Source organism: Pezoporus wallicus, unplaced genomic scaffold (assembly GCF_028554395.1).
Source record: "Pezoporus wallicus isolate ANWC-B61680 ecotype Strahan unplaced genomic scaffold, APGP_CSIRO_Pwel_v1 scaffold_6362, whole genome shotgun sequence".
NCBI classification, from domain to species: Eukaryota; Metazoa; Chordata; class Aves; order Psittaciformes; family Psittacidae; genus Pezoporus; species Pezoporus wallicus.
In genome coordinates this window covers 7,930,911-7,952,732 of record NW_026637663.1, presented here as the reverse complement: position 1 = coordinate 7,952,732, position 21,822 = coordinate 7,930,911, and the positions used below count along the sequence as shown (strand labels likewise).

The 21,822-nt window shown below is 39.3% G+C and overlaps 2 protein-coding genes across 9 annotated transcripts in view; one reads left to right on the top strand and one right to left on the bottom strand.

The window, feature by feature from the left end:
• The window catches only part of TTC13 (tetratricopeptide repeat domain 13), a 40,670-nt gene extending 35,465 nt beyond the window's left edge, over nucleotides 1–5,205 (bottom strand). For 7 of the 8 annotated variants that reach the window (XM_057406994.1, XM_057407000.1, XM_057406997.1 and 4 more), the window contains exons 1-2: nucleotides 4,992–5,205; nucleotides 1,532–1,626 (exon numbers count right to left, since the gene is read on the bottom strand). In XM_057406994.1, the coding sequence (XP_057262977.1) occupies nucleotides 1,532–1,626; nucleotides 4,992–5,190 (294 nt within the window). In that variant the 5' untranslated portion in view covers nucleotides 5,191–5,205. Of the gene's footprint in view, nucleotides 1–1,531; nucleotides 1,627–4,991 lie in introns of those variants that run through there. The other variant, XM_057407001.1, reaches the window with a different exon arrangement.
• A 176-nt stretch (nucleotides 5,206–5,381) lies between these two features.
• Nucleotides 5,382–20,722, top strand: ARV1 (ARV1 homolog, fatty acid homeostasis modulator). The gene is made up of 5 exons (XM_057407005.1): nucleotides 5,382–5,536; nucleotides 16,434–16,553; nucleotides 18,247–18,400; nucleotides 19,618–19,842; nucleotides 20,298–20,722. Exons 1-5 carry the CDS (start codon nucleotides 5,438–5,440, stop codon nucleotides 20,402–20,404), a joined length of 705 nt encoding a protein of 234 aa, XP_057262988.1. The 5' UTR covers nucleotides 5,382–5,437; the 3' UTR covers nucleotides 20,405–20,722.
• Nucleotides 20,723–21,822: the final 1,100 nt, after the last annotated feature.

Genomic DNA, 21,822 nt, shown 5'->3' with positions numbered 1-21,822 from the left:
CTATACCAATTATTAAACTACATCTACATTGCAGACCATAAAGATTTACAAATCACACACCTCCAGAAACAACCTTTTCATGTTATCAGCAGCCTTCAGGCAATTTCCAGAAAACTCACTTCAGAAAGTGATCTTCAATATTTAACTCTGCAAAACATTATTCTTCTATAATTGTCTTAATGTTAAAAAAAAATAACTTTTACTAAAGTACAGCCTCTATCTTGGTGGACTAATGAAAAAATGCCAATACATCTTGGTCTGTGGACAAAAGATAAAGCAAAATTCCACACTGGGTATTGAAAAATAAGCTACAACCAAAGGAATCTGGCATTACATTAATATTCTATGAATTGCAGAGGTACATGTGACACTCAGCATGAGTAGCATCACAGTTTTCCCTGCCCTCATCTGTTTTGTTATCATAGAATAACAGAACAGTATTTGGTTCTTGGAGTGGCACAGGAAGGGGATTCATACTTCAACAAATTCTGAATACTTATAGGTTACTCATCCCGCGGTTCTACATGCAAACGTTGAGAGTCATTCTGCTTTCCAGAAATGAGAAGAATCTTTTCACAGCACCAACTCCCAATAGGTTGAATTGTTGCTGTCTTCAAAACCTTTTTGAAACAGGAAATTTCTTACAAACTAATTTACATTTCACTGTTTTAGGAAGAATCACTGGTACCTTTATACAGAAATCTGATCAATATCTGATGAAGGACAATATTCAAGTTAAATAACTGACTTGGTAGATTTTGCAGCAGAGCAGTTTTATTTCCAAATGCCACCTCTGTGGAAGTTGCTTCAAATTTCAACACTGTTTTCATGCTCCCCATAGCCAATAATATCTACAAATTGGCCAAGGCTTTTTTGTATATTCACATGGAAATTACGTGAAGATTTTCAATGTCTGTGACTCTACTGGACTAAAGAAGTAACATCAAACCTGTGTTCTTATGTACACTGAAGACTGTATTTGTTCAAGATCAACAGGTTAACAGTAGTGTTGCAAGAAAAATCAAATTCCAAAATATTCCTCTTAAAATGCCTCTACCAAGAGACACTCTCCTTTTGTTAGAATATTCTCCACACACAATGCTGTTCTCACATTTAGTGAAACATGGTCTGAAGCCTCTAACTCTATTATATGTGCACATTATTTCTGTAGCGATCATAAGTTATCAATCCTACACACCCATTTTGTGGTAAGCCTCCTCAGGTTTAATCTGGATAAAAAAATAAACATCTTTCCCTTTTTCAGCAGCCTTAAAAATAAAATATTAATTAGTAGACTAATCCAGGTGAAGGTTTGCCTTCAGTGGAAACATCAGCTTCAATTAGCCCTACAGACTCACGATGCAGTACTACTTTCACAAGCAGCCTTTTAGGGACCTATGCCACTGATTAATAAATTCCATTTGTAGTTATTTGTCTGAACGTCATTCTAACTGGTTATGCAGCTAAAGTGTTCTGTGACTTCAACAATCTATTAAAAATTGTTTTGTACATTATATTCTTGATAGCATACCAGAATTTTTTCTGTGTTGAGAGAGAGCACAGATTCACAAGATGAAGACCTTCCTATGTCACAATCGGATTCATGGAAGTGCAGAAAGGACGAATCTGGGGAAAAAGAGATAAAATATATTTAGGAACTCAAAGAGTTACACTTATGTGTCGTTATCACACCTCACACTTCCTCACATTCATCTGAATAGCTTCCCCACTGGGCACTCCGAAGGGCAGAGCTTTCATGAAGTGCTTCTTTCTGCCCACAGCACTACATCCACACAGCCAGGGAAGTAATAGTTGCCATGACTGCTTTTACATACTTTGTTTTCTTACTACTTCTGCTTTTGGCTAAAAATACAAAATTGATCATAATAAAAAAATCTTAAAAATAAAAGAAAAAAGAAAGAGGGGCTGGAAGTAAACAAGAAAATTTTGGTGTAGACATGTCCCCATTTGGCATTGTGATTACATTCTCTGGCCCAAGAAATTAAAGACAAAATTAACATTCTAATCCCAGAGAGGAAAATAAACAGAATTGACCATACAGAGGTAGGGAAAGAGGAGCTGCTACTGGAGTCCAGGAAACAGGTATAAAGACTGTATAAAGCAGACAGAAGAGTAAACCATAATTAACTGAACATCTACAAAGGTTCTCATGGGTATATTACTAAGAAGGCCGTTATAAAAAGTATAATATTGATTCAAATCTATGATAAGTCAAATGCAGCTTGTTGGAATAGCAAAGTTTAACAAATGAAACAAATAAGAAACAAAAATAATCAACAGAACCCTCCAGACTGACAGACTATAGAAGTGACTACTTCACCTACAGAGTGCTTTAACTGCTATCCCAACAGAATTGTTAGCTTTTAAATGTTCAGATTTTAAAGTCTCTATTTACTTGAAATACTTCAAAAATAAACAAGAAAAATCAAATAAACAGTATTATCTCTTTGATTCCATGCTGCAAATACAAAATTTTATCTGCCCTAATGTTTGCAAGTATAATCTTATGCTAAATTGGAAAGGCTGGGGGTAGTGTGTGTTTCTAATTCACTTTTACAGGCAGTGCTATACCTATATTTTGATTACATAAGGGTTGCAATTAGCTAACTCTCCATTTCTCACAAGTACAGTACTAAAAGAGAAAGAAACATCTTGTAAAGAAAAGTCAAAACAGCATCTAAAATCATGCCCTTTAAATAGAAACTTGGAACTAAGTTGAGCCACAAAAAAAAACTGGTGGGAGTAGTTTACAACAGAAGCCAGAGTCGTGAAAAGCAGAACAGTTTAAAGTCAGAAAGTCCAGCAGCTGACCCCCCCAGTTTTCCAGCAAAAGCACTGCTGTGAAGAGGTTTCAACACTGCCCTTTGTTCTTCATGTTGGCCAAACCCTCCTGTGCTACAGCATTATTAACACATTACTTGTTCTGTGTTGGTGCTCCTAAGTCAGTGACAGTCAAGAGCCATTGCTGTGGACTCACTGAACATTTTTTGCTGAACAAAACAAAGAGCTGCAGGCACAGACAACCTTCAGAATAATTTTCTACATAACAGCAAGAATTTAGTGAAGGAATTTTTTAATAAGGTGGTAGGGAGTAAGAACAGCCTGTTACAAGTTACATGGGGGAAAAAGGACCCTCCAAACCTTGCAGTTCTTGGGGCAACAGACTGCTTTACTCACAGGGAAGATGGATCTGCCTTTATTTGCAAGTTAGATACAGTCAAACCCATACCACACTGCCTCATTGTAAAGATAGGAACATCAGCCAAAGAAACCATCCTGGACCCTGTTGTAGGCTACAAGAGGAACTAATTGATTCTCAGCTTCTGGGGAACTTGTACCAAAACAAAGACTGAAAACTTAAGGGAATCTTTAACTGGCAAGTTATTTAGCCACAGGACGTAAACAGAAAGGAGCAAACTGATATACAGCAATTTCAGGGTAAGTACGCTGTTCTGTAACTAAGGGCTATCTTATTATCAGTGTGCAAAGTACCTGAGGTACCTCATGATTTAAGCAGAATCCCTTGTATCAATCTCAGTTACACTGATCTCTTTAAAACAAAATACACCATTAAATCAAAATCTAATCTTCCAAATACACCTGGGAAGGAATATCCCGAGTCAGTCATTCATGTTCTAGTACCAGAAGAAATGCAATGAAATGCTTTGCCATTTATTAACTTGCATGGTATACAGCTGTTATTTCAACACTGGGTGAAAGTCTTTTTGATTTTATGCTTAAGCTTGAATGACTTGGAGCAATGGTCACCTGAGATGACTTTCTCAATCCTATTTAGTGTTTACATACCGTGACGGAAAAAAAAAAAGCAAACGTAGGAAACTCCTAACAAGGTATTTCTAGAAAACCTGTGATTTTCAGTGGATTACACTAACTGCATATTGTCCTTAGTGACCACAGCAATCATTGTTACAAGCATAGAATGTATGAAGTAAGAGGAAAAAAACACCTGCAGACAGCTAAGCAGTTATGACACATCACTAGTTATTCTCATATAAACAGTGAGTGCCTATATTGCATTGAATCGATGAAAACTTTTTCATCTGTATTACATGCACACTGTGGTTCAGACTGCTATTTTTAATAGTACATTCACGTTATGGTCATGATCAAAGATCATAACTGATTACTTAAGTCACATGACCCTGATGCAACAGATATTTAAACACATAAAAAAAAGTTTTAGCTGTACCTGTATTACAAGCTATCAATTAACTTCTAACTTTAACCGTTCTATGATTCTAAGACCAGAAGATGTGCTACCTGAACTTCGGGTGCTCGTAAAGCAAAGCATTCAGTTGACCAGAAAAATATATATAACTCCAGTTGAAAACGAATTACATCATCTTCAACTCAATAATACGAGCACATAGAGTTGGCATGTCTATGTATTACCGAGTGCCGAGTTTAAAAAGCACGCAGAGCATAGCAGCTAGTAGACTCGGCAGGTTGGGGAGTGGGACAACAGGAATCCTCGAGGCTATGTGACAGATACAACAGGTCCCACGGCTTTCCCTTTACAGGAGTGAGCGCTTTTCCCCTGCTCAGCCCCACAGCAGGGATCTCATCTCCGCTCCGCACGGCACAACACTACTCGGGGCTGCAGCTCACACGGAAGATTCCCTCGGTATGAGTCAGCTGAACAGCAGTAACGCGAACAGCAGTAACGCATACAGCTGGGCTGCCCGCCCTCCCCCCGGCGGGCAGGACCCCGCGCCGCACCGCGTCGCGCCGGCGTCCCCTCGGCGCTTCAGGGTTGGGTGGGATGAGGGGAGGCGCGGCCACGCTTTCTTCTTCTCCCACCACTCTCCAGAGTGGCGAGGCCGGGTAGGCCAGAGGAGAGGGGAACCGCCACCTCTCGCCCTCAAGGCTCCGCTATGCCGCTGGGCTCACGGCCACCTCACCCCGCCCCGGGGCTGAGGGCGGTCATCACGGCAACGCCCCCGACTCACCGCACTCGGCCGAGTACTGCTCTGTCCACTCTCCCGCCGAGGCGCAGCCTCCCGCCAGGCCCTGGCGCTGCCGGTGCAGCTCCTGGTTTAGTAGGGACAAGGCCAGCGCAGTCCGGGCCACGGCCAGCATGGCCAGCGACACCCACAGCAACCTCACAGCCCTGGAGCCGTCGGCAGGTGCCATCTTCCCAGGGCGCATGCGCACCTCTTCCGCCTAGCCCGGGGACAGAGGGCTCTCTCCCACGGGCCCGCCATCAGGTAGGCGGGCACCGCAGCGCTACCCCCTGGGACATGGAGTCCCACACCGGCGAGGCCTGGCCGCCGGCGGCAGCAGAAAACCACAGTTCCCAGAATGCCCGGCGGTGTGGAACCGGCCCGGCTCCGCCCCAAACGCGGAAGTGAGGCGATTTGAAGCGCTGACAGGCCGGGGCGTGCACTCGCCCACCATGGCGGCCCTTGGCGCCTACCGCTGCATCGAATGCAGCAGGGAGGCGGCGGAGCTGTACAGGGACTACCAGCGTGGGGTGCTGCGCATCTCCATCTGCGTGAGTCGGGGTGGCCGGGCAGTGGGCAAAGGCGATTGGAGGGTAGAGGAGGGGGACAAGTGGGAGGCTTCGATGTCAGCCGCAGCAGGCGGTGGCACGTGGTGCTGTGGGGCCCTGCCTCGGTCCTGGGCCTAGGGCCGGCTCAGAGGCCGGCGGATGGCGGTGTTCCCTACATCCATGTTTTCTGTTTGTTGAGCTTCCCAAAATAGTTTCCCTTCAGTTCCTCCAGGGCACCAGTGCAATAGCACTGCCCAGTGGCCTGGGCACTCGCATGCTGGGCACCACGGTGGTGTTGTCATTGTGCTCTGTGTCTTTAACCCACTGACTGCGGACCTGAGCCCGGCTTCATGGTTAGACAGCTGCAGCACAGCTAGGAAACAGCTGAACTTAAGCATTGAGGTTTGACTGATGCCTAAAGAGGCCTTCGAGAGAGCTGGAGAGGGACTTTTTACAAGGCTAAGGGGGACAAGTACAGGACAAGGGGGGATGGCTTTAAGCTGATAGAAGGTACATTTAGATTAGCTATTAGGAAGTTCTTCATTATAGGGTGTGTCATGGTTTAAAACCAGTCAAGCAGCTTGTTCACTTGCTCCCCCCTTTCTTGCCCTCCCCCTACTCCCAGAGGGATGGAGAGGAGAACTGAAAAGAATGCAACTCCCACGGGCTGAGATAAGAACAGTTTAGTAACTAAGGTATAACACAAATCACTACTGCTACCACCAATAATAACAATGATAAAGGAAATAACAAGGGAAGAGAATACAACACCTCACCACCAGCCAACCAATAACTCACCCCCCCAACCCAACCAAGCACCGACCGATACCTCGTCCAACCCCGCAGTCCTCTCCCCTTCCAGGTAACTGCCCCCAGTTTGTATAGTGGGCATGATGTGCTGTGGTATGGAATGCCTCTTTGGCTAGTTTGGGTCAGGTGTCCTGTCTCTGCTTCCTCCCGGCTTCCCCTTCTCCCTGGGACAGCATGAGGCTCACAAAGTCCTTGGCCAGACCAAAACATCAGTGTTATCAGCTCTGTTCCCAGGCTGAAAGTCAAAACACAGCACTGCACCAAGAAGGAGAAAAAATGACTGCTACTGCTGAACCCAGGGCAGGTGCTAAGACATTGGAACAGGTTGCCGAGAGAAGTCGTGGCTGCCCCATACCTGGAAGTGTTCGAGGCAAGGTTAGATGGGGCTTTGAGCAACCTTGTTTAGTGGAAAGTGTTGGAAGGGGGGCTGGAGCTGGATGATCTTTAAGGTCCCTTCCAACCCTAACCATTCTTTGATTCTATGACTGATGATTATTCAACATACACGTGTAGAGCTCTGTACTCCTGACCACCTATGGTGGCTGTACTTCCCATAATGGTTCCAGCACTTTTTATGCTGTTCACTGCCTTTTCTTCTTACTCTGCCTCTTACAGAGTTCAATATTTTCCAGAATGATTTCAAGATATTAAAATAACTCTTCTCTTTTAGTGTCTGCTACATTTTCTTGGAGATCTTGCAGCCACAGAAAAGAAACAACCAACAAACCAACATTTGCTATTTTAAGCAATGCTTTCAACTATTTCTACATTATTGTTTTAATTTTTTATAGGGTTTATGGTTCTTGTCTCCAGTGGTTAGTTTTGACTTAACACCCTCTATTTCAGTGTAGGAAAGAAAGAATTTTGAAATAGAGGGATCTGCAAATACATCTTGTCTAAGCCTTTTATCTGTGATTGTGTTTCACAACATCCTCTCTGCTTCTTATAAAATTTGCAAAGTGCTGTGCTTGAACCAACTGTTGAGTTATTTGTGTTTTGTAAGGAATTAGTTGTGTATCATTCAACTTCCTTTTGGGTGGTTTCCCCCAGTTTTGTAGCCCTTGGCATTTTGAGAATGCTGATGGGTTTATTTACTAATCCTGAAGCTATAAAGATAATGGATGACAAGAAAGCTTTGTATGAAACCTGTGATGAATTCCTTTACAACTTTATAACTTTGAGTTATTCAGACATTTCCTGGATCAAAAATAGAGATCAAGGGCAGCCAGATCACAGAGGTCTGTGACCAATTTGTATTTGGGGAAATAATGGTTAGCTCAAGCTGAAAGACGTATGTGTTAGATCTCAGCTTCTGTTATCAACAAAAGGCTGTGAAAACAAGATGTGTACAAATTACTGATGAGAGTAGAAAGAGCTGATTCACATCCTTCTCTTTTTCCCAGCCCAGCAGGCAGTTAAAATGGCTTGTTGCTGTAGAGCATAAACCAACTAAAAATATATACAAAAATCTCTGCAGATGTTTCAAAAGCTGGGGAGATCAGCGGTTTTCTTAGGTAGAAGACAAAGTAACAGATACTGGTTTCTGCAGGCTTCAGACATGCACGCTGCAAGGAGAAATTGATTGTTAGTTGTTTTTTTGTGTTAGTATAATGCATCATGTTTAGCAGTGAATATAAATTACATCAGATCGTTGGTAGTCAGATCATGCAGTCAAAATGTGTCATTGGTACATCATGAAAATGTGAATAGTTTCTATAGAGTTCATGTGGAGCTTGAAACTTGCCTTTGAAATCAAGGACAAGTTGGATACAAAAGGACAAGTATAAAGCTTATGCCTGCAGCGTATCACATAAGATTTAGCACATTGTGTAAACCCAAGTCATCAATTACTCTTATTAATTTGGCCATGATAATCTCTGGGACAAACTGGGAGCAAGTAGATGGCACTTGTTTGTCTTATTGTTTAACCATTGGCAGACCAAAAAGCCTGGACTTCCGGAGCTGTGGTATCCTGTGTAGAATCAGACTTGGGTCCCAGTTGCTCTGTTCATCATAAGCATCAAACTCTTACAAAAAAGAGTAAAAGAAAGAGCAAATAGTCACATGCTTCTAGCAAATTGGAATTCTGTCCACCTTTCTTCATGCAGGTCCAGATCCGTACCATTTTTCACTTGCTCCTACCAGTCTGTTTCCTCTGTCTATGTTGGGGGTTGTTATGGTTCAATTTCAGTCTCAGACCTAGTTGCTGTTACCTGGTGCATGCCTATGCTGGTTTTGGCCCGGACAGAGTTAATTTTCTTCATAGTCACTGGTATGGGGCTATGCTTTAGATTTGTGCTGGAAACAGTGTTGATAATTAATGGATGTTTTAGTTACTTTCTGAGCAGTGCTTACACAGAGTCAAGGCCTATTCTTCTCATACCTCCCCAGCAGTGTGGAGGCTTGGAGTGCACAAGAAGTTGGGAGGGGACAGAGCTGGGGCATCTGACCCCAACTGACCCAAAGAATATCCCACACCATATGGTGTCATGCTCAACACATAAAGCTGGGGGAAGAAGAAGGAAGTGGAGACGTTCAGAGTGATGATGTTTGTCTTTCCAGGTAACCGTTACGCATGATGGAGCCCCGCTGTCTTGGTAATGGCTGAATGTCTGCCAATGGGAAGCAGCAAATTAATTCCTTGTTTAGCTTTGGTTTTGTGCATGGCTTTTGCTTTACCTATCAAACTTTTACTTCAATCCATGAGTTTTCTCACCTTTAGTGTAACAATTCTCTCCCCCATCCTGCTGGGGGGAGGGAGGGAGTGAGGGAGCAGCTGTATGGTGCTTACTTGCCGGCTGGGGTTAAACCATGACAGTGTCATCCTCTAAGCCTTTCTCTCCATTTCTGGACACTCAGGAAGTGCTGAGAGTAGGGTTGGTCCACACAAGGAACAAGCATTGAAAGCACGTTAGTAAGAAACACATGGTTTATAAAGTGGAGATGAGAATGTTAGAAGATTGCCAAGGTCAAAAGATTCCTTCAGTTGAACTGATCTGAATTCAATTTTATCTGTGTAGTGCAGGAAAGCATTGCTGTTGTCTCCTGCTACCAAGACCTTATGGTTTCTCACAGGGCAATTCTTGTTTTACTTTTTCCTTTTAATCTGGAAGGACTGCACTAACCCTCTGCAGGCATTCTACTCCATGCAGGGAGTGTTGTATTCTGGCCAGAGACATGAATAACTGTCACACCAGTGATAACAAAAAAATAGTTGAGTACAGAATGTCATTTGATACCCTTCTCAAACTTTCATGAGCAGTATGAGTTTGTCGGTGTTAGGAACCACCCTAACCTGATGGTAGGGATAGCTTAGAAGTCTTCTCCACTTCAGGAACTATAAAGATCCCACTTGCCAGTGTGAAACTTTATTTATATCGGGTATTTATAAAACTTAAGAGTGTAGGGCTCTAAAAGCTTACGAAAAGGTGGAGTATATAAGGAAAATTGGAGGTCTGAGGTAAGATTGGAAGGTCTGATCACCCACCCTGAGAACAGCTTTCATCTGTCTTTGTGGAATTAGAGCATTGAGTACTGCTACTCCATTATAGCTTAAGAGAGAAAAAGTGGAAAGAATATGGAAAGATTGTATAATGATACTCAGCCAGTGGACATAATCTAGATAACTTTTTTTTGTTGTTAAAAAGCTTTGGGATACTTGTGTTTCCCATTTTTAAGTAATACATTAAAATACACATTAAGAGAAAAAAAAAACAACAACAACTGATGTGTTCCATATGACATGTAACATAAAGGGCCCCCAAAAAAACCGGGAACAAGCAGAATATTGCCAAGATCATCACTGTTTTATACTGACCTACAGACTTCTTCCAGTCCTAATTTAAAGTTATCTGTATCTGAGATGCAGATTCTCAGGATGTTCCTGTCATTCAACACCTTCTGGAACATGATCTTGAGGTTGAAGAAGCCAAGTTCTCCTGACAGCATCTTCTGTCTAGTCCTACATTTATTTGTAGGATGTTTAACCTGATCTGAGTGTAATTTCCAGGTGGAAGCGTTGAATGTCTAAGTGAAATAACATGATTTGTATTGTGTTTTTAATCTGTTGAAGAGAATAATTCATTTTTTTCCAGAGGCAAATATTTAAAGATTCCATTAGGGAACATCTGTTTCCAGCCCACAATGTTAGAGTACAATTTTGGAAATTCAGCGTAATATTCATGGTGCTGCTTCAGTTCAGTTCCTGCTGCATCTTTATTGCTCTTAAGACAACTAAAAGTTTATTTGAGCTCCATATTGTAATTCTAATGCAGGCAAGCATTAAAGGCCTCACAAGCATTACTATCCACCCTGGAAATAAATTTGCAATGGATACTGAAGAAACTAAAGGCACCTTCTTCTGTCAAGCATTAAGTCCATGGAGTACCATGAAACTTGGGACAGAAAGATCATGTCTTTTGTTAAGAGCTGTGCAGTGTGGCTAACTGCCACAAATCCTTCAAGTTCTGTAACATCTTTTTTAATCTGTTTTCTTTAATCAAGGGCAGTTTCAGCAGAAGCATAGCCCAGACATCTGGTATTACACATTCCTTTGCTTTTAGTGAACATACCTTTTTCTGATCCTGCATACATTTTGCTGTGGAAGTGCTGTTACAAGAGACAGGTGGAATATTGCTCTTTAAAAAGAACTTAAAGGTACTTAAAAATGGATAATAAAATTCTGAAGAAGCTCACCTCCTCAGGGATACCTTTTCAATGTGCATTTTCTTCAGTGATAATGGGTGGTGGTGGGGTGTTTGGCGTGCAGTGCACAGGAATGTTAGAGTTGCCTCCAATGAAGGTGACTGCTGGTGTTCACTTTGCAACTCATGGATCTTCTTCTAGTCCTGTGCTGTGAATGTGCTGATGTTTTCCCTATTCCAAACCAGAAGTGATGGTGAAAGCAAGCCTAGATGGCCCTTTATAAAGGAGAACTTAAGGATATTTTGAGGTCCTTAAAACTTAAATGATCTGTAAATAGTACAGCAGATCTTCACAGAATATATTATGAACCAACCATTAATAATAGTAACAAAAACCACTGTTCAGATAACACTGCACCATTGTGGTATTAATACTATAGGGGGAAAAAAAGATCACGTTTGGCTAACCTGGAATAAATTCTGCAGTCGCAGTGCAATGCATATAAAAAGAAATAGAAGGCAAAACATGCAATTTTTAAAAATTTGGTTTTAAACTACATGTATGTTATGTGTAAAAGATGTTAATTGTACCAGACCCTAACAAAGGGAAAGAAATTATTCATTGTAATATGTAGAGCTCAGTCAGGATCCCCCTTGTGTTTTGTAATAAGAAAGCCAAATTGCCTGAGCAGTGCATGCTTCATTTAGCTTTTCCGCAATTGAAAAATAATTGAAAAACTCTTTTATTGCAGTAAGGCAGAGACTGTGAATGCTTTGAATGCAAAGCATTTGTGTGGTCAGGTAAAGAATCTGTCAAGAGTACAAAGATCATTCTGGGAAATAATGAATGGGTTTTTTCTTATTTACATAACTCGCTACTGGAAAACATCACATAAGAAATTGATAAAACTGGTTTTAATTTCAGTTTTCTAAAATGGAATTCATCTGAAACTGGGCTGGTTTGTTTTTCAGCTGCTTATGATACTTAGCCACATCCATAATAAAGAACTCATTCCTGAAAGCAGCAGAGCTAATTACATTTTATTGTCTAAGGGTGCAACTGGGATTAAGGGCACTCTCACAGGATGATGGGTCCATGTTAGCTTCCTCTGTGAATTTATGTAAATGGACCTATGTTCATATTGAAGCTCCGTAAATGTTGTTAACATTTGCTGTATATGTAGTCTGGCAAAATAACGTAGCTTAATTTTGACAAATGCCAAATCAACATTCCAAAATGAATACTAAAATGAAAATGTTTCACTGGTGTTTCTAATGTCCAGAGATTCCCAAATGTATTCCTGGTGTGGTTTTCATGGTATTATTAGTTCAGGGTGAAGTTCGGTTATTCAATGGGTATTTTTCTTTTCAGTCATGTCCTATGACTTCCTCTTCAAGAACTTTTTTCCCTTCGACCACCCCCATCCCAAAATACCTTTACTTAAAAATTCAGTTATGTCTTAATGTTGGAGAGAGGACTTTGAAAGTCATATTCATATATTTAGGAACTTTGCCCTTCAGTGACAGTAGGTATGTCCTCAAATATTTGTACACTCTGTAGTATTTGGCATATGTTTGTGAACTGTGTTTGCAGTTGAGTATCCTTGGTGAACAGAGATATATCTTTTGAGTAGTGTTTTATAAAAGGCTTATAAACATGAAGTCAGAAATAACATTTTGGTGCTTCTTTTGTCTTATTTAATACAACTGAAATGTTAAAACATATGTTACTTTCCTTAAGTGTTTTGGATTGCTTTGATCAGAAAGGATCTGATAGCACACTATGAAGACTGTGGTTGTACTGTTTCTGGAAGATTTCTTTTTCCTTTGAAGCTGCATTTGCTCATGAGAACGGAAGGTGGTTTTGGTTTTGTTTGTTTCTTTTAACAACAGACAAGCATAGTCAAATATTCCTAAATATTTGATTAATCAAACAATTCTAATTCAAAACTAATATTCATTTAAATTAATTAGAATATTGAATACATTCAGCACCCTTTTTAGGGGAGCACAGTATCTACTGGACTTCTGTGTCAGTATGCATTATTCATAATTTTCCTTAAATTTGCCAATTTAGAAGAAGATATGTAAATAGAATTTATGGTGTCAAGCTTGACCTTTCTCTTCTGCAGCATAATCTGAAAGTATCTTTTAATCAAAGTAATGTGTGTTTTTTTCAAAGTCATTTCCTGGTTTTGATATCAGTTACATAGTTAAAGAAGAAATTAAAAACTGGTAAAATAACAGAGAAATCCAGTTATTTCTTTAGATCATTTTAGACCTGGTTATGATAAGTGAGGCATTTCTTTGAGAAAACACAAAGAATCAAAAAGCTAGATTTTGATTAAAATATGTGTGTCTCTCATGCTGACCTGGACATTGAATACAGCCACGCAGAACTGCAGTTGGGAATGAGATGTGAGCATGAAGTATTGTAGTTCATTCTAAAGTGCCTGACTAAAATCTTAAAACTAAACATGCAAGCAGTTTTCTATATCTGAGCTGCTTATACTGATCTCTTCTAAAAGTGTTAGTAATTATCAATGTCCATAAAGTTCCATTACTTTAATTAGATAAAGCTACCTGGTTAAACCTATGTGTGCATTAACTCTTCCTTGCACTGATTTTGCTGAACTCAGGCTCTAGTCACAAGTTTTCTTCCAAGGCATTTAGGCATTTAAGGTTAATGTCAAATGTTTTAGTAGTACAGCTAGGAAAAAAATAAAAGCCAGGTATGGAGGAAGATTCATCCTAGAGGGTCTGCTAATTCTGTAATGTTCTCATGCTATAGCATCGTCTTCATTTTGTCTGATTATTCTATGGCAGCACACACGAGTCTTTGCAGTAAGGTGGTCTGTGGGTCTCACAGGTCCCTGAATGAACTCACACTGGCTAGGTCTCAGCCTGGATAAGCACAGAAGACTTTTCCTTCATAGAGTTGAGACTCAAATAGAAATAAAGTATATTAAGAATAGAGCTCTCTTCTAGGTGTAGAAGACAGATAGATGTGAATATGTGTGTGTGTGTGTGTGTGTGAAGAGTCCTTGAAGATGGCTGCTGTTTTGTGATAACAAAACCCAGCAGGTTTTCTTTTCCTGTTGAAGTAACATAAGAGAAATAGGATTCTTAAGTGTTTGGTGGTGGTACGCTGAAATACTGAATTAAATGTCATTCTCATATCTGTGGAGCAGAAGACACATTCTTATGGATAACACCACTATTTGGGTATTTGCTTATAGCAGTCTTCTGACATATCTGCAGTGGAATTTCTCTATCACTGGTTTTGCCTGGAGAGTTGGCCTGATAAATTTTAAATGTCTAAAATTCATGTCAGCTGTCAGTGAAAATCTTCAGTACCTCTTAACTGCAAGGTTTTTGATTGGTGTTTGGTTCACACCCTCCACTTGAAAAGACCATTCTTTCCTTTTCTCAGAAAGATTTTTGACCCTGGTCAAAAAATGTTCTGTTGTAGGAAAATTTGAGAGCATAATAAATCCTGGGGTATGTAGGATATCCTCCATCTAACTTTTATGACACCTACTGTATTCAAGGGTAATCTTTTGTATGTTCTTCTCTAATGCTTGTGTGAATGAGCCTATAAAATAAAAGAGATTTCCTGTGCTACATCAACCCAGAGATTTGACATATGTAAATTACCACCAGATATAAGGATATCTGGTCACGATTTCCCTGTAGAAATAAATGAAGCAAGGCACTGCCTTTAATTATAGTTGCAATTTCTTTTTGATTCTATTAACTCCTTTAGCTGTGGTCTTCTGTTAATTATGTCCTTTCTTCCATCTCAGTATAATTTTAGACCTATCAAACTGTTGGTTAATTGAGTCAGTTTTTGAATTTGTAACTTCTAAATTATGTACTGTCATACACAGTGTTTTCTTGTCTAATCCAAATGACTTTGTTAGGCTTTTTTCTTGAGCTGGACCAAGAAATATGGGTTAGTGATAGCAACATTCCTTAGACACTGTTAAACTTACACATATGTTTGGATGTTGTTCTTGGTATGTATGATGGACTTTTGAGTCAATTTGATAATGAAATTTTGCAACCTCAAATTCTCCAATAATAATTCTGGTAAATAGCAAGGCAAACTTAACTTTGAACATAAGGAATCTCTATAAAATCTGAAAAAAACCTTTTTGTTCTTTCCTGAGAGTTTGTCTGTAGGTATGCGTTCTCTAATGCTGCATTTTTGACTGCTGCACCATTTCGGAAAGCTCTGTACGTGGATTTCTATTCTGGCAATGCACAGCCATGCGCTCATTAAAATGGAAATAGAGTTTCTGTGACTGTTGTACTCTGAGGATGGCAGCTAATGTGAAGGCCCAGGGGAGAGGGATTAGCTGAGGACAGGTTGGAGGAGAAACTGACCTGCAGGCGAGCATCCTGTGAATGCATTTGTTTGAGCTGAAGTGCTTACTGTGATCAAGTGCTGCTGCACCTTAGCTCTCTGCTAGAAGTTATTTCCTCCTGAGGTCTGCTAGGTGAGCCTTTTGTAGGACTGTTATTTAACCATCCTGTTCACAGTTAGTGTTATAGTCTTCTGTTAGCCCTTCACATTTAACTCAAGTCAAGAAATGTTCAGCCATGAAGATAAATCAATAAATCTGAAGGGAATTGACAAGCAGTTCTCAGTGGTCTGAGTGAAATAACCCGTCTAGTAAGCACAGTGGGAAACAGCAGATGTATTGGACAAGTAATGATCTAATGTTTTACCACTGTTCAGTAGCAACTTCTGACTCTTTGGCTGTATCTGTGTTGTAAAAACTACATTATCAATGTCCTGAATATATTGGTGTTTGTTCAATAATGAAAAATTAGTTGAAATCTCTGGACAATTTACCACTATGGAAGAACAATGCAACAGTAAAAAAACAATTATTGTCTTCTTGTAAGGAAGAAAAAGGTAGGATAGGAGGATAAAGCATCTCTGAAAAGAAGGAAGTGATAGAAGAAACCAATGTTGTTTTTTTTTTTTCCAAAAATACCAAAACCCTCACCAAGATACCCAGTAGGTAAGCCATGATCAGTTAACCTTTAACAAGATACCAGTGCGTTTCTTGCATCTTGGGAGGTAGTTTGGGGTTTTTTGCATCTGTAGGGCACAAAATGATGACTAAATACATTCTTGCAGAATTTATTATCTGTATTAATCTGAAGCCTGTAAAAATCAATAATGTATCTTTGCTTTATAAGGGAAGTCTGTGTCAATTGTAGTGTTGATAGTGGGGAAGAAATTATTCTGAATGGATTAAAAACTAATTTAAAGTGAAGATTGCATTAAGGAAAGACTAATAAGAATTGAATAGCTATTTGGATTTATGTAGTTTTGCTAAGATTGGGGGAACCAGTTTCCTCCAACTGGAGGAACCAATTTCATAAACCCTTGCCTTTTTTTTTCCTAATTCTTGTTATTTTGTGACTTTCAGAAATCGTGCCAGAAACCAGTGGACAAATACATTGAGTATGATCCTGTTATCATCTTGATTAATGCTGTTTTATGTAAAGCACAAGCATACAGACACATTCTTTTCAATACGAAGATAAATGTAAGTTGCTATGCCCCCACCCTGTGACTTTTTTTGTTAAAGATGTATTTACATTTGGCAAGTTGATTGTAATAGCTGTAAAATTTTAGATTCTGTTATGCTCTTGCCCTTCCACTGGTTCCAGCAAGCTGAACCAGTTATATCATGAATAGAACACATGAAATCTCAAACTCTAGTTGGTGAAAGTTACTGTCTCCACAGTTGTGATGCTGCAATACCAGCAAATACAGCAGTCTATTTACATGTAAAGGGAAGAGAAGGAACTGTATGGAACTGCTCCTGCAGTTTCCTACACAGTCTAATTTGCCTGTCATGTTAATTGATGTTACAAGGATGATGTGCTAAATTGCATTGGAAGGGAAAGATCTAATTTCAAATTAATTTCCAAACTAAATTTCTGTTGGAAACAATTCTTGCTGAAATGAGCTATAGTAGCATAACATACCATATTACTAATACTATGTTACTTTAACCTACTGTACCAATTCCTTATCATATAACCATGCCCTTGAAACTATAGCAAAAGATAGAGGCTTTCACATGAAGTGTTGATGCAGAGTTACATAGTTAGTTGTGCTGGTCAGGCTGGAGTGTAGAAGTATAGCTTTTCTGACAGAATCGTGTGTATTTTTCCCTTAAGGATTAATTTCCCTGGAGAGGGAAGCTTGTCTAGAGCAAACTATCCAAGAATAAGTGTATGCTGTGTTCACACTGATACCTCTTGTCCAGTCCAGTGTTTAACAATGTAGATAAATATTCTCACTTCGTCTTTCAGGCATAAATCTGACAAAGATTTTTACTTAAGCAGTGCTTTTGGAGACTGGTCATGATGTTTTCTGTGAGGCTTCTGAAAGACCTGTTACATCTGTGGAAATTTCAGCTATTCAAATAAATTGAGTTGAATTGAGTTATGCCTAATTGGCATAACTAGTCTGTAATGGAAAAAGTAGAATCTACACACAGAAATTACACTGGTTTATTTAAATCTGCATAAAACCAGAATTAACTGCACATAGACTTATAGGCTTGTTTGATATGGAAACATGGTAACTATGAGCCCTCATGATAATATTTTTACAGTCACTTCAGAGGATATTTTTAAGTTTTGCTTGGTTATATTGCTCCATATATTTTTGGTCCCTCACCCTTAACGGAACTAAGAAATGTTTTTAGTATAACTACACTACTAGTTTTTTCCTAAGGAGATTGTTCCAGGGAAAAAAAGAAACAAGGCTATTTAAGTCAGTTCACTGAATGAAGTAGTGTCTTTAACCTTTAATTTTTGGTAGTGTGATTCTACTAATACTGATAATTTTGATACTATAATTCTATGAGTATAATTCTACAGAACAACTTCAGTTTTATATTCCTAACTGAAACAGCCTTCACAATTTTAAAAAGAGTATAAAGCAAGCTTTAGAAATGCCATTCGTGCCTTCTTCTGTATGGAACTGCTCATGCAGTTTTCTACACCCTCTAATTTGCCTATCATGTGAACTGATGTTAAAAGGGTGATGTGCTGAACTAGTGGTTCAACAGAAGTAATTTGCTATTATTTCTAAACAAAGATAATAAAGCTACAGAGCTTGTTTGTGTAGAGGTGTTGAAACATATTTTAAATACCAGTTTCATACTGATGCTTTAGTTTGTACTGATTTAATACTGATGTTTTTATTATTCTTTCCTTTACCAGATTCATGGGAAGCTCTGCGTATTTTGTTTGCTCTGTGAAGCTTATCTCAGGTGGTTGCAACTACAGGATTCAAGCCAAAATACAGATCCTGATGACTTAATCAGATATGCCAAGGAATGGGATTTTTATAGAATGTTTGGTATAGCTTCTTTAGGTAAGGTCAATTATTAGTTCATGTCACTATCTACTCCTAAAGCATTGAATAACTTCATGAGTTTTTCAACAAGCTTGTATTGCAAAAAATTAACACAGAATGGATGTTATATCCAACCCAGTATGGTTAAACCATTATACACATACTCTCTAATTTGTCTCCATTTAATGCAGATGCATGTTTTGATCCTGATTACAGTTCAGACAGGTACAATCGGCATTAGGTATTAAAACACTGAAAAGTGGCAATCTTAAGAAATCTTTGTCTCAATCCATTTACATAGTTTGAAGACCAGTGTAACGCTCAGCTTAATTCCATATTTCATGGTGAATCCAAGGTTTATTCATTAAGGGGATACAACAATAGGATGATCCTTACAGAAGTAAATAATTGGGAAAAGCTGTATCTATTGTTTGGGGGTTTTTAAATGAATACACAAAATACAGAGTAGAATAAATACTTCTATGCTTTAAGACTCCATTGAAGGCAGGGAACAGGTGTTCTTTTATTTTGGTTAATACTTTATTTTAATACTTTTTCTGTTAATAGTTTTTAAATCAAGGTCACAGACTAAAATCTGTATTACCCTTAGACATTCAGAGTTTAACTTGTCGTGTGTCATCTCATGTTGCTCTAAGTAGGTTTTCATAACACATCAGTAAAAATTTTGGAACTCATTTCTCAGTAGTAATTCATCTACTACAGTTGTCATGAGAGTTGCTTTGACATCTGCATTAATTCTAGTGTTACACAGGGACACAGTGGTAAAAAAAGTCTAATAGCTCAGTAATATTTTCACCTTAGTCTTCTTATGCTGGATGGAAAGAGTTCATTGCTGGTGACCTTTTCAAAGATGACAAGTACTGATTATGTTTTATAGGCTAAGAGACAGTTGAAAAAGACCCCTCTCCTTTTGTTAAAAATGAAAAATAATTGTAAACTTCCTGGGTAGTATGGTGTCAGGAATTGAGTATGACAGTCCTGTTATGAATGTCATGAATTATTCTGAATGTCATTATGCAAAATCAGTTTAAATAAGTAATACTCCCATATTAAAGTGAACACAGGAGATGGAAGACGTTCATATTTGCGTATGTCTTTTAAATAGCAGTGGCTAAGTTGCATTTGGGACACATTGTTTCACTGAAATTCATCTAAGAAAGGACTTGATTTTGGTGCTTCATTCTCTCTTTCCAACTCCTCTTATTTCCTCTTAGAACAAACTTCATTTTTGGTTGGCATTTTTATTTCCTTATGGTGGATGAGACCTGAGATGCTGAAAACGAAGTCTGATTTCATTTTACTTCTCAAAGCGCTGCTGCTGTCCAGCTATGGAAAGCTTTTGCTAATTCCAGCTGTTATTTGGGAACATGACTACACACCTTTGTGCCTTGCATTTATAAAAGTGTTTGTCTTGATATCAAACTCTCAGGCAATTAGAGGTATGTTTTTGCTTTTTTATTACTACATTATTTGTATAGAATGTGAGAATTTGCAGCTGTTACAGAAATTCTTGTTATATTTTTAATCAGTATCAGAAATGTGACTGAAATAGTTCTAGCTCAAAACTGCTTTGTAGACTTTAATTGAAAGGGAATGAAACAAAATACTTTATTAAAATAATAAAAATCACCTCATCTCAGCATCATCTCTTTGTATATGCTGTATTATATCCATCAGATCTGTCAGTCAGAATTTGAAACAACTCATCATGGATCATTGAAACATAAAATAGAATTTGTTGTGTGTTTGGAAAATGAAAATTTCATGTTATTTTTATGCAGACTTTTAACGTATTTGTGTGATTTCTTATACATACAAATTAATGTGAAATCTCACATGTTTACATGATCGTCTTCAATGGTAAGTTATATATTTGTTCTGGTTTCTTTTGCAGTTACATTGAACTTGAACCGAATTCTCCCTTGGTTAGCTATCTTCTTTGGATTAATTCTTGAAAATGGTGTTGTCTGCTTGGTCCAGAAATTGAGGTGGGATGTTTGAAACATCAGCCCAGATCTGAAGAATTACCAACAACACGATAATCATTTTCTAAGAATGATCTCTGCCAACAGGCTTCAAAGACGCTTTTCATCATTATAAAGAAGGTGACAGATAACAAAAACTTGTGTTAGTGGTAAATGTAGACAGTTTTAGGATGAGTCAAACTGAGAAACCTCAGAAGTTCGGCTATATAATGTGGTGAGCCATAAAACTTCATAGAATCACAGAATGGTTAGCGTTGGAAAGGACTTTAAGATCATCCAGTTCCAATGCCTCTGCCATGGGTGTGGACGCCTCACCCTCGACCATGTCACCCAAGCCTCTGTCCAACCTGTCCTTGAACACTGCCGTGGATGGGGCATTTAGGACTTCTCTGAGCAACCCATTCCAGTGCCTCACCACCCTAACAGGAAAGAGTTTCCTCCTTAAATCCAATCTAAACTTCCCCTGTTGAAGTTTAAACCCATTATCCCTTGTCTTATCACTACAGTCCCTAATGAAGAGTCCCTCTCCGTTATCCTTATAGGCCCCCTTCAAATACTGGAAGGCTGCTATGAGGTCTCCACGCAGCCTTCTCTTCTCCAGGCTGACCAGCCCCAACTTTCTCAACCCATCTTCATCCAGGAGGTGCTCCAGCCCCCTGATCATCCTTGTGGCCTTCCTCTGGACTTGCTCCAAAAGCTCCATGTTGAGAATATCAGAACTGCACACAGTACTCCAAGTGAGGTCTCACGATGGCAGAGTAGAGGGGCAGGATCACCTCCTTGGACCTCATGGTCACGCTCCTTTTGATGCAGCCCAGGATATGGTTGGCTTTCTGGGCTGTGAGCACACACTGCCAGCTCATGTTGAGTTTCTCATCAGCCAACACCCCCAAGTCCTTCTTCACAGGGCTGCTCTGAATCACTTCTCCAGTCAGCCTGTGGCTTTGCATGGGATTGCCCCAACGCAGCTTGGTGTCATCAGCAAACTTGCTGAGGGTGTACTCGATCCCATTGTCCATGTCGCCGATAAGCCTTAGCTTGTTTATTTTCTCATTAAAACATATGCATACATCACTGTCCTGCCAGCTTTATGAATCTGGCCACATAGCTATGGCTGTAACAAAAAAGGTACACTAAAAAAAATGAGCACTGCTACCAATCACTACATTTTGGCAGAAAGAGGAGGATGAATTGTTCCCTTAAGAGGAAGGAAGAGAGTCAGTGAGAAAAATGTAAAAGCCCAAACTTGTATTTCCACAGAAACAGATCTTTCAAAGAGAGAAGTAAATGTGTGCAAACAGGTCATTAGAGAAAAGGCAAGTATTGCAGAGTAAAGCTACAGTGGGAAAACTACATTGCATTCTCTGGCATGTTTATATAATAATCCAAAATAATAAAATAACTAGTTCTAGAGTAATCTGTAGGAACTATAGT

Excerpts from the sequence above, each read along its gene's own strand:
- ARV1 (XM_057407005.1), top strand. The coding sequence starts at position 5,438 with ATGGCGGCCCTTGGCGCCTACCGCTGCATCGAATGCAGCAGGGAGGCG. Across the intron at positions 16,554-18,246 it reads TTTTCAATACGAAGATAAAT|ATTCATGGGAAGCTCTGCGT; the intron begins GTAAGTTGCTAT and ends TTCCTTTACCAG. Across the intron at positions 19,843-20,297 it reads AAACTCTCAGGCAATTAGAG|TTACATTGAACTTGAACCGA; the intron begins GTATGTTTTTGC and ends TTTCTTTTGCAG.